This window comes from Chlorocebus sabaeus, chromosome 12 (genome assembly GCF_047675955.1).
Source record: "Chlorocebus sabaeus isolate Y175 chromosome 12, mChlSab1.0.hap1, whole genome shotgun sequence".
NCBI lineage: Eukaryota > Metazoa > Chordata > Mammalia > Primates > Cercopithecidae > Chlorocebus > Chlorocebus sabaeus.
The window spans coordinates 82,868,351-82,881,140 of NC_132915.1; the positions used below are offsets into that span (position 1 = coordinate 82,868,351).

At 48.8% G+C, this 12,790-nt stretch overlaps 1 protein-coding gene across 1 annotated transcript; it reads right to left on the reverse strand.

The window, feature by feature from the left end:
- Window positions 1–412: 412 nt before the first annotated feature.
- On the reverse strand, window positions 413–12,418 carry SLC46A2 (solute carrier family 46 member 2). The gene is made up of 4 exons (XM_007968390.3): window positions 11,116–12,418; window positions 8,930–9,013; window positions 8,072–8,228; window positions 413–1,016 (listed from the first exon to the last, which is right to left on the reverse strand). Exons 1-4 carry the CDS (start codon window positions 12,242–12,244, stop codon window positions 959–961), a joined length of 1,428 nt encoding a protein of 475 aa, XP_007966581.2. The 5' UTR covers window positions 12,245–12,418; the 3' UTR covers window positions 413–958.
- Between the last annotated feature and the right edge of the window lie 372 nt (window positions 12,419–12,790).

A 12,790-nucleotide genomic window follows, 5' to 3' on the forward strand; every position in this document is an offset into this window, starting at 1 on the left:
GAGCCCAAATACCCTGAGATTTGAATGTATTCTCTAGCCTTGTGTCTTACCCTGTATAAGAACGTCAAGTCTGTAGTCATAGAATCTGACCTGGGAAAGAATGATTCAAACACTCATACAATGAATGTTGATTTTATTAGGTGAGTCTGCTTTTATAAATCCAAGTAAATGAGGTTATAAAAATGAGTACCTCAAATAAAACAGCTCTTAATGTATCTCCTCTTTCTTCACACCACCCACTTTGGGAAGCACTGTTGACTGGAAGTACTCAATTGAATATCCCATTGAAGAAAGCCTTGTGACATTTGCTTCTTAAAAGCAACAGTAATAACAAAACTACCCAGAAGACAAGGGTCTGAGCTCCATCCCCCTCCTGAGTGTTTGTAGCCAAGGAAGACTCAGGAAAGAAAGCTGGCTTTTTTCAAGGTTTTATTTTAATTTAAAAGACATTGTTTGTTCAAAACTGTTGGTAGTTCTTACAAAACATTCCTTCCACATTCCCCTCAGGCTGTGATAATGCACGCTTTGAGTTCTCCCATGGGACTTTCAGCACAGCATCCTAGTGACTAGTTAGCTATACCTTGGAGCCCTCAAGACAATCTCTTGAAGAAAAGGGGCAGGCTCGCTGTAGCTGGAGTCTGAAACCCCTCACAGGGCCTGGGACTGCTGTATGCAGCCTGCCTATAACCCTTAAGTTCATGTTCTGCCGTCACAGAACCCAATCTCTGCCTAATAGGGGTATCTTAAAGCTAAGAACGTTTTTCCATCACCAGGAAAATGCTTTTCCCCATCCACCAGGGATCCCTGAGCCAAAGCAGGTCATACTGAGGCCAACTCTGCCTGGAACGTGGGTTTCTTAAGCAGTGGGTTGCTTTGGTCACCAGTTCCCCGGTCCCTTCTTTTGTCTTCTGGGGGTTTGGCCATGGCTGGTGTTTTCAGCTCCTGCAGGTAAGCATCTTCATTTCTCTGTGATGTCTGCATATGGTGACCATGGGACTTGTTTATAGGCCACGATGCTGTAAGAATTGACCACAGAGAGTTACAAGAGAACAGCTGGAATGGCGTAAACGTGAAACTGCCCTCACAGGGTTAATGAGAATTACAAGCCAGGCTTTAGGCAAAATCATAGGTAGGCATTGACCAAGGTGTGCTGGTGCACTGTGACCCACTTCCCTGCAGCTGTTAGCTAAAAGGAGCATGTTTACCACTTACTTCCCCATTGTTCCTTTAGATAGAATCTCTGGGGGCCAGGCATGGTGGCTCACACCTGTAATCCCAGGAGTTTGGGAGGTTGAGGCAGGTGGCTCACCTGAAGTCAGGAGTTTGAGACCAGCCTGGCCGACCTGGTGAAACCCCGACTCTACTAAAAATACAAAAAATTAGCTGGGCATGGTGGCAGGTGCCTGTAATCCCAGCTACTCAGGATGCTGAGGCAGGAGAATCACTTGAACCTGGGAGGCGGAGTTTGCAGTGAGCCAAGATCATGCCATTTGCACTCGAGCCTGGGTGACAGACTGAGACTCTGTCTCAAAAAAAAAAAAAAAAAAAAAAGAAAGAATCTCTGATACTGGACCTTTTTACTTTACTTAAGAATTGCTTAAGGTGTTTTTCAGATCCTGAATTCCAGCAGAATGGCTGGTGCTAACCAGCCTGAAGACACTCACCAAGGAACCAACTCAGCGCAGGAATGCCATTTCTTCATCTCCCTGTCCCATGATTTCACCCCTCACTTCTTGACCAATCAGCGATCCCTACACTAGCCCATCACCCATCCAGACCCCTTGGATGCCCATCCCCAAACCTCCCTGGGAGGTGGGTTTAGGGTTTCCTCCCATCTCCTTGTTTGGGTGCTGTATATCGTTAAACATTTTTTTTTCTGCTGCAACTCCTGCTGTTTCAGAGTCTGTTACTGTGCAATGGGCAATTGAACTTGGTGGTCCTGTAACAAAGGTGTGCCTTTTTTTTCCCCCATCCATTAGACCATGTCTTTGTCACTGGTAGACTGAAATTTTTTATCCATTTATGGCATCAGAATGGTGCACTGAGTGGAGAGAGATTGTCTGAAGGAACTTCTTACTCCAGGTTCATTTCAGTCTTGCAAGCACTGAACTTCTCCATTTCCCATAACACTGCGAGCCCTTTGCATCCACATTTTCTTTTTCCTGGAATCCCTTTCCATCTCACTTCTGCCTGAGGATGAACTCCCTTCTATATCTGAAGATCAAGATTAAGCCTTTGCTAATTGCAAGCAGGATGAGCTGCTTCATCGGCTGTCTTTCCATAGCTCGTTTATCCATTACATTGTTTAAAATCATCTTAATAAATGGACGCACAGCAGTTAGGAGGTCTGAACTGAAGTCCTGGATCGGTGTGACTTAGGCGTGTCCTTCAACCCCTGGCGCCCTGGGCTTTCTCATCTGCTTGAGTTCCAGAATCTGCAGGTTCTAAGCTACAGCACAGCGCTTCTCGATGGATGAACAACACCCGGAGTTGCTAAAATGGGTTGCGCGCTTAGATCCAAGCCTTTTAAAGGAAACTTTGTAGACACTTCCCAACACTCAGATTTCCCGCCTTCTATGAGTGCCAGTGCACTACTGGGAGGGGCACTGACCATACTTAAGACTCATTGTATTACAGGACTGGCAAGTGGCGAGTGAAGACTTGGAAGCAGCCAGCACAGGGCCATATGACCCTTGACCCCTGCTGTGGACCACTACAGCACAGCCACAAGGCGATGGCCAGCACCTGACTTCATGGGTAGCCCCAGGCAGCTCTGGGGTGTGGGCAGTCAGCAGTGCTGACTTATTAGTCAGTGTAAGTCAGCGCTGTGAGAGATGCCACACCCTCTGACAGGGCATGCATTCATTAAACAAACGCTTTTTGACTGCTTCTTATATGCTACGATCTGTGCTGGACACAGAAGATACAGGGAGAGCCAAATAGCCATGGTCTCTGCCCTCGGGGAGCCTTCAGTCTAGTGGGCAAGCATATTAAACAGCTAACCATGAACTCATCATCACTGCATTCTACAAAAGAGAATATAGGAAGCTCTGGGAGCATGTCACAGAAGGATCTAATTTAGATTGAGAGGGGTTAGGAAAATTCTCTTTGAGAAAATGGTGTTTCAGTTAAGACCACAACTCGTTGGGTGGGAAAGAGGTGTGGATGGAGAAGGGAGAAGAGTGGGAGAAGAGGCGACTGTGGCTGAGGGTTGGGGAGGGTGGTCAGTTGCAGGAATAGGAGGTGAGAAAGGGTGGCCAGGCCAGCTTAGGCGGGGCTTTATTGCCCATAGTAAGATGTTCATGTTTTGTTTTTGTTTTTGTTTCTTTTTTGAGACAGAGTCTTGCTCTATCACCCAGGCTGGAGCACAGTGGCATGATCTTTGCTCATTGCAGCCTCAACCTCCTGGGCTCAAGCAATCCTCCCGTATCAGCCTCCCAACTAGTTGGGACTACAGGCATGCACCACCATGCCCAGCTAATTTGTTAATTTTTTGTAGAGTCGGGGTCTCACTATGTTGCCCAGGCTGGTCTCAAGCTTCTGAGCTCAAGCAATCTCCCCACCTCAGCCTCCCAAAGTGCTGGGATTATAGGTTTGAGCCACTGCACCCAGCCAAACATTAGGATTTTATCCTAAGAGCAATGAAAGCCAAGTGCAGGGCTTTGAGCAGGTGATGACATGACCTGATTCACACTTTAAGGACCTTGCTCTGGCCACCTGCTGGAGAGAGGATGGGAGTGGAGAACAAGAGTGGATGTATGGAGATGGTTCAGAGGCTAACTCAGTCATCCAGGTGCTCTGGATTAGGGGGTAGCAGTAGAGATAAAAAGAAAAGCGTTAAGTTTGAGACATATTTTGGAGGTAGAATCAATGCATTAGGCCTGATTGATTGGAGATGGGGGGAGATGAAGGCCAGGGTGGATGCTGGTGACCCTCAGGTTTCTACCCTCGGTGGGTGGTGCAGCCAATGAATGAGATCATGAGATTGGAAAGATGGGAATGTGAGCAGGCTTAGGAGGGTATCAAGAACCCTATTTTGGAAGTTTAAATGGTAATGTGAACCTTTGGAAGTACTTTAGGTTGCTTAGAAAATGTAAAGTGAAGGCCGGGCGCGGTGGCTCAAGCCTGTAATCCCAGCACTTTGGGAGGCCGAGACGGGCGGATCACGAGGTCAGGAGATCGAGACCATCCTGGCTAACCCAGTGAAACCCCGTCTCTACTAAAAAATACAAAAAACTAGCCGGGCGAGGTGGCGGGCGCCTGTAGTCCCAGCTACTCGGGAGGCTGAGGCAGGAGAATGGCGGGAACCCGGGAGGCGGAGCTTGCAGTGAGCCGAGTTCGTGCCACTGCACTCCAGCCTGGGCGACAGAGCAAAGACTCCGTCTCAAAAAAAAAAAAAAAAAAAGAAAATGTAAAGTGAGAAGACAGCCCAGAACAGAACCCCGAACAATTCCTACATGGGAGGTTTGTAGAGAAGAAGCTGTCAGATAAATGGGAGAAAAACAAGAATGAGGTGTTTTGAAAGCCGTGTGACAAATATCTCCCGAGGAAAGAGTGATCAACAGCATTAGGGGCTGCCGAGAAATCATGTAAGACGAAGGTGGCAGCAGGTCGATGGATGCAACTAAAAAGTCATTAGTAGCTTTAGTGAGAGCAGCTCTGGTAGAGTTGAGCACAGAGAGTCAACTGAGTCAGATTGGAGTGAGTAGGAAGTGAATGGGAGTTGGGGAGTGAGACAGCATATGTGCAGACCCGCCTTGGGAGAACTTGACTGTGAAGAGAAGGAGAGAGGAGGGAAAAGCATATGTGAGCTCTGGTAGAAGAATTCAGGAGAGAGTGAAGCAGTGGAGTGAGCTTTCTCAGGAGGTGGGAGACGCCGCACCCAATTACCAGGCGCAATGCATGGAGTGGATGGGAGAGACGGTCTGGCTTCCTTCAAATCCTGTCTCTGCCACTTCCTAGCTATGTACCCTTTGGCAAGTTATTTAATACCTTGGAGCCTGTTTGCTCACCTGCAAAATAGGGATAATAATAGTAATTACCACAAAGGATTGTTTGGGAAGATTAGTTTAAAAATATGAAATAAAGTAGTGCCTGGCACTTAGGGCTATTTAACAGTTTGCTGTTATTATCCTTAAAAAAAGAAGATGGATGCAAATGAACATGTGACTGTGGGTTGGAGAAGATCAGGATATTCTGTTGTGATCATTTGGCTTTTTTTTTTTTTTTTTTTTTTTTTTTTTTTGAGACAGAGTCTAGCACCATTACCCAGGCTGGAGTGCAGTGGCGTGATCTCAGCTCACTGCAACCTCTGCCTCCTGCGTTCAAGCGATGCGATTCTCCCACCTCAGCCTCCCGAGTAGCTGGGACTATAGGCGCACGCTGTCATGCCCAGTTAATTTTTGTATTTTCAGTAGAGATGGGGTTTCACTATGTTGGCCAGGCTTGTATCGAACTCCCAACCTTGTGATCCACCCGCCTCGGCCTCCCGAAGTGCTGGGATTACAGGCGTGAGCCATTGTGCCCAGCCTGGCTTCTGTTTTCTCTATGAAGAATGAGGCATTAGTTAAATTCATGTATATTGGACGGCATGAGGGGAGAGGTTTATAAATAAGCAGAACCTCACAGTTGTTGCCTCAGCATCTCCCTATTACATCTAAAGAGCAAACAGGAGAGGGCAAGTTCTTACGGTGGCATGAAATCGGCTCACTTTGGCACCAGGAAGGGGTGCAGCCACAGCCCCCTGGGATTGCAGACAGGCTGGGATCTCTCCTGGCATTGAGGAAGAGGATGCTGATTGTGACCCAGTCCAGCCTCTGCTCTCTGTGTCCTCCTCTGCTCTGGCTTGCCTGCCTGGGTTTTTATGTCATTGGAATGTAGCTTTTCTTCCTGTGGTTCAAAAGCTTTACTGGTCTTTCCTGTTGCTGTCCTTGAAGATTGATGGTACAGGCTTGGCCTCTCCTAGCTGTGAAACTTTTTCAGGATCTCATTTCTTTAGCGACTTTGTGGAAGGGAAAGTAATGCAACCACTCCCTTTACACCAGAGATTCTCAATCTTGGTTGTACATTTGAATCACCCGGAGAGCCTTTAAAATTTCCTATGCCCAGGCTGCACCACAGATTAATTGAGTCAGAATCCCTGGTGGGTGGGATCCTGATAGCAGTCAATTAAAATCTGGCTTTGTTTGCACGTGTCTCTCTATTGCTAAATGTCTACAACAGAGGGAAGCAGTGTGCCTAAGTGCCTTATGTGCATAAGCACTCAATCTTACTTGTATTTTCCCATTACTTTCATTTGTCTCTTGATGTCTTTATTACACACATGAACTAGTAACACTCATTTCTTTTTGTTGATTTTTGGGTTTTGTTTAGGTTAAAGAGACTACATTAACTAACTGCCAATAAAATTGGACTGGATAATTTTCAAGCAGGCAAAAACTACTCATCGTTTACTCGTTTGGCCGCAGGCTGGGACTCCTGAGAAGTTTGCACTGCATGGGAGCTCCAGCTAAAATCTAAGCCATTCAGCCAGGACTCATACGAAAACAGGAACACAGGAAAAGTCCTTAGGGTTGGACAGTTCGAAGACAGAGCTGGCTCAGTTTGCACCTTAGGAATGAGACCTGGTCATGCCCGCTGATCCATAAATTCTCTCAGCTATTTGGTCTTCCTATCTTATTTTTCTTAACTATGAAATAATGCAAAGAGCCCTAATGATTGATGGCTCCTGTCCTAGGAAGCTCAACTTTCCATTCAGGCTGAGATTTGTAATATGATGTGATGTGAGAATTCCAAAAGGGCTTTATCACTGTCCCCTTGAACCTGCCTTCCTTTATTTTCTACTCTGCTGCCTATTATACCACCATTACTGATGTGTAGAGTCCTCATGTGCTACTAGGCAGGTCCCTTGAAAATGCACATCTATATCAAATCCTTGTGCCTTACTGTGGATACATTTATTCTGTGGATATATATATCTCTCTCCACAGGAATATATATACGTATATATAAATCTCCCCACAGTATTCCTTTCTCGTCTAGCAGCAGTGGTAGGAGCATGAGAGAACCTCACTTCAAAGGAAGTGGTAAAAGGGCCTAACAGTCCAAAGAGAACAGTGCTGTCCCATATGGGAACCTCAACCCACATGTAGTTACTGAATATTGAAATGTGACTTGTCCAAATCGAGATGTACCATAAGCATAAAATATATACTGGATTTCAAAGAGTTAGTGTAAAAAAGAAGTGAAGTATCTCATTGACACATTTTGTAAATGGATTAGATGTGGAGATGATATTCTGCATGTCAAATATGTTATTAATATTAACATTAATTTCACCTGTCACTTTTCTCTTTTTAAAATGTGGCTGCTAGGAAACTGAAAATCACACATATGGCTTGCATTTGTGGCTGCTTCTGTATTTCTGTGGGACAGGGCTGGTTGAAGACAGAACTATTCCAAGCTGTCTTTCCATTTTGTTGATGACCTAGGCTAGTGGTCTCCATAGGACCAGACATCCTCCTGCCTCTTATCTCCAACACTTGAGTGCTCTGATACTACAAATGAGACAATTCCCCCAGGGAAGTCAAGGGAAGGCCCTGTCTGGAGCTCACACAGTCCAGTCCAGCGGCCGGGAGATTTCAGTGGCACTGAGCACGGAGCCCTGTGAGGGCATGGGGAAGAAACTGTGCTCTGAAATGAAGTCTGATGACTTTCACCTAAAGACAGCTGAACAAAAGAGGTCTGATGGTTCATGAAAGTTTCCAATCACAGCCTCTAATTATAAGGAAGTATATGGGACTCGTATAAGTAGTCATTACAAAACTGCCAAAGAGTGAGCCAGTGCCTAATGACCCTGTTTCTTACTTGTGATTTTGAGGAATTCCCAAATGGCCAGATTTTTAGTGTGGGAAACAGGAGGACTTTTTCTTTGTGAGAGAGCCTACTCAGGACCCACTGCATAAATGCTGAAAATAAATAATGTGGTGATGGTGGGCTGGAGAAGGTCCAAGATTCCTTGACCTAAGCATCAGGGTCCCAGCCCAAGCAGCAGACGCTGCTCCCATCCTACCTAATTGGGATGATGGCCAGGAAGGAGAGAAAGGAGGAGAGAGCAAAGCAGGAGCCCACAAACATGTCCATGGTGAGCTGATAGATCTTGTTGTACAAGGTCGATGTCACCACGCCAGTCAGAGCCAAGGACAGCTGCAGTATGACAAACACCTTTCCTGTGGAAGGGACAGAGGTTACTCAGGAATGCCTTGCTGTGCCTGCCTCACTCTCCATTAGCTGAGTCTCTGGAGAGCTCTTAGGGGACCCTTCCTTCTTACTCTCTTTCTCTCTTTTTAGAGACAGTCTCATTCTGTTGCCCAGGCTGGAGTGCAGTGCCACAATCCTGGCTCACTTCAGCCTTGAACTCCTGGGCTCAGGCAATCCTCCTGCCTCAACCTCCCGAGTAGCTGGGACTACAGGCATTTGCCACCATGCCCGGCTAATTTTAAAATCTTTTTTGTAGAGATGGGGTCTCACTATGTTGCCCAGGCTGGTCTTGACCTCCCAGCCTCTAGCGATCCTCTCACCTCGACCTCCCAAAGCACTGGGATTACAGGCATTGAGCCACTGCACCTGGCCCCTTCTCAGTCTGTGTGTGGTTCAATTAGCTAGGAATCCTGCCTCTATCTAGTTGAATCTTCCCAAGGCCTGTGGATGATAGAATCCTTCTTTGTGGCTTTTCAGTGACTGACTTTCTAAGTCACTCCCATACCCCCGTCTCCACTCTCTGTGCCCTGGATGGAAACCGGTGTTTCCAGTGTCTTCAAAGATGTTTCTGGAACTGCCTCAAGTGCCTTCTACAGGTCTGTGCCTCATGCTTTGCAGCTCTGAAACAGCCCGGGCAGAAGATTCCAGAGAGATTCCTTTCACTACTCACCATAAGAGGAGCCCGTTATGAGTTTGGACATAGCTGATCGGATGGTTGTGACGGGGATGAGAGCAAACAGCATGACGGCTCGAGCTGAAAGAGATCACACAGGAACACTCCTTGCTGTAGCCCGGCCTAGGCCAAGAAGGAAATTAGCAAAAGCCTCTCTTAGAACCCCCATCTCCCCACAATCCGAATGTGGCTTGACCTGGAAGAAGTCATTTCTCTTCTGGCACACTAGCGCCCTCCCTTGACTAGTCTGTGACCCTCTGAGCTCTGATGCTGCTGTGTGTGCCGCATATCAGTCTACACGGTGGCCGGGCACAGTCGACATGGTGACAGATGGTGAAATGTATCTTTACTGGTGGAATTAAGTGATCACTAGGGAAGTGGAACTGGTGCCACAGAAGGGACACAAGGCCCCTGTCCTTGTTTCTCCAGGAGAGAAGTGTCTGTCCTTGACATTAGTGAACATCTCTGAGAGATGGTTCCAGGAGCTTTGGCAAATTGCCTTCAGCAATGTGTCCCATGAACGCACCCACTGCATAGCTCTCAAGCTCTATTGATTATCCAGATGCAGTGTGTGTGTGTGTGTGCGCACGTGTGTGAGAGGGAGAGAGATAATGTGAGAAAGAGACAGATACAGACAGACGGCCAGGCGCAGTGGCTCACGCCTGTAATCCTAGCACTCTGGGAGGCCGAGGCGGGTGGACCATCTGAGGTCAGGAGTTTGAGACCAGCCTGAACAATATGGTGAAACCCTGTCTCTACCAAAAATACAAAAGTAGCCAGGCATGGTGGTGCATGCCTGTAATCCCAGCTACTCAGGAGGCTGAGGCAGGGGAATCGCTTGAACCCAGGAGGTGGAAGTTGCATTGAGCCGAGATTGCACCATCGTACTCCAACCTGGGCAACAAGAGTGAAACTCCATCTCAAAAACAAAACAAAACAAAACAAAACAAAAACACAAAGAGAAACAGAGAGAGAGAGGTGGTGGGCAAAAGGGGAAGGGGATACTCTGTCCTATGCTGTTTAATTGAGAACTGACCAGAGGTTAGCTTACCATTTTGTTAGGTGTTTCTAAGATGTGTGACCTGCCTGGGTCAAGAGCCAGCCTCAGATAACTGTCTGAAGTTGTTTTTCTGATATGATAGCCACTAGCCCAATATAACTATTTAAATTAAATAAAATGACATAAAATTTAAAAATCTGTTTTTTAGTTGCACTAGCTACATTTCAACTGCTCAATAGCTACATGGAGCCAGTGGCTTCTGTATTGGACAGAATGGATAGCAACTATTCCCATCATTCTAGAAAGTCCTATTGGAGCATTCATCTCGAGCTTTCTGCTTATAGTTGTCTACCTGTGTCCTCAGATGGAAACTTAATGCTGCTTCCTTGGGGAATTTATTACATTGGTTGTGGAAGGCATTTACTGAGTATTTTTACGCATTTTTAAAAAGCCCTTGCTTGACTCCAAATGATTTTAATTAAGGCATCTTTTCAGTATAATTACTTGAAATTCCACCCATCCACCTTTTTTTGTTTGTTTTGTTTTTGAGACAGAGTCTCGCTCTATCACCCAGGCTAGCGTGCAGTGGCACAATCTCGGCTCACTACAACCTCTGCCTCTTGGGTTCAAGTGATGCTTGTGCCTCAGCCTCCTGAGTAGCTAGGATTACAGGTGTACACCACCACACCTGGCTAATTTTTATATTTTTGGTAGAGATAGGGTTTTGCCATAGTGGCTAGGCTGGTCTTGAACTCCTGGCCTCAAGTGATTCTCCTACCTCCAGCCCAAAGTGCTGGTATTACAGACCTCTGTGCTTGGCCTTTGAAATTCCATCTCTTTAAAATGGGAAGCCGGGGGGTGGGGGAAGAAACCCAACTCCATCTCCTCTGTTGACTGCCATCCTGAAGCCTCCCCTACTGACTCCAGGTACCACTGACCACACCTCCTTGACTGCCCAGAATCATGAACACCACTCTGGTAACATTTCATTCTCAATATAGATAATTAACAATATATTACAGATAAACTTAGGGGCATATAATCTTGTGTCCCTTGTGCCTCCTGGGTAGCAGGTTCAATCCCTGGTGCTGAGCTAGGCCACCCAGACCATGGCATCCCTGGTGTCAGCCCCATTATGCAGAGGGTCAGCAATATCCTGCCTCCCCGACAATGACAGACTCACCAATATAGAACATGTATGTCTCTTTCACAAAAGCCAAGAGGAGGGCTCCTGACCCAAAGGACACCATCCCAATCATGATCATGGTGGTGTCCCGGAAGCAGCGGGAGAAGACCAGGACACCCAGGAAGCTGGTGATGAAGATGGTGTACCCTGAAGCCATACCATAGCCCACCTGCACTTGGTTCCAACTGAGAGGCTCCCTCAGCACAAAAAGAGGGATCACGTCCACCGTGCCCACCACCGCCAGGTCATATATGATAGCACCCACAAAGAGCAGGGCAATGGTGGTTTTATGGGGTTTTGCTTTTCCAGGAGATGGAGGGTGACCCATTGCACACTGTTTGTCCAACTGATCAGGATCCAGGGTGCGGTATGTGCCGACTGTGCCAGACACGGTATCCGCGGGGGGTAGCTCCTGGCTGGGTTTGGCCACCGACTCAGGGACCTTTAACACCAAAAGGCTATAGAGCAGGGCAAACGAGGCACAGCTCACGCTGCAGGCCGTCAGTATCAGGCCCTGCCCAGAGTGCCCAGCCATCTGCTTGAAGAGATGCCCGGAAGCCATGCTCCCGCAGAACCCCGCCAAGCCCAGGATCAGGTCAATAAGGATGAGGCGCAAGGAGCGGCGGCCCTCGGAGGAGCCCAGCGATCCCAGCGCCATGACCCCGGACCAGAAGGCGGAGAAGCCGCCGAACAGCCCGTTCAGCGCCGCCGCCCCGTACAGCACCTCCACTGGCCAGTCCAGCAACACCTTGAGCAGCAGCCCGAGGCGGGAGAGCAGGAAGCCCAGCAGCGACATGCAGATGGAGATCTTCCGGTGGTAGCGGTCGCTGAGCCATCCCAGCCCGTAGGCGAACAGCAGGGGCGACAGGCCCGCCACGAGGTTGTAGATGATGTAGAAATTGGAGATGGCTCTTTGCTGTTGGTCCTCTAGAGCCCCCCGGGGCGACGGGCTGGCACTGTGGTTGGAGGAGCCTCCGATTCCGTAGGACGCCTTCACCACGAGGAGTAGCCCCGCGTCGTACAGGGAGGCAGCCATCTGGGACGAGGCCACCACGGGCTCAACCCAGGTCCTCGGGTGGAAGCGAGGCAGGTGGCCCCTCAACGGGCAGGTGACCTCGGGGCTCATGTGACCTCTCTGATGGGGGATCGAGGGGCTTTCTGGTTGCAGTAACAAGGAGATACTCCCAAATTCGGCTGCAACGGCGGCGGCTCAGGGTTCAGTCCGGGAGCGCGAGTGTGCGCCGTGAGCCGGGGTGCGCGCCGGAGAGTGGCGAGCGGAGGCAGGGCACGCCCTGCTTGTGACAGCAGCCAGCTCAGCAGCCAAGCGACCTCCCAAGTGACTCCTCCTCAAGCCAGAAGAGGCCGCGTTCCGCCCCGCCCTCGCCACCTCAGGAGGAGTCGGGCTGGCGACAGTCCAGGGAAGCCAGGTGCGGGGGAGCGCACGGCGAGTGTCAGCTCCTGGTGCCAGCAGCCCCGGGGCCGCCGGGTCACGCTGCTCCTGTGAGCGCGGCCGCCTGACGGGGCCGAATTTCCCCACAACCAGGCGTGCCCGGACCTCCCGCGGATCGCTGGGGACCCCCCACCACGAAGGCAGGGGCTGAGACCCAGCTGGAAGGAAGCTCCCCCGAATTGGCTCAGGGAGCGTTTCCAAATTGTCCCATCCCAGGAAGGC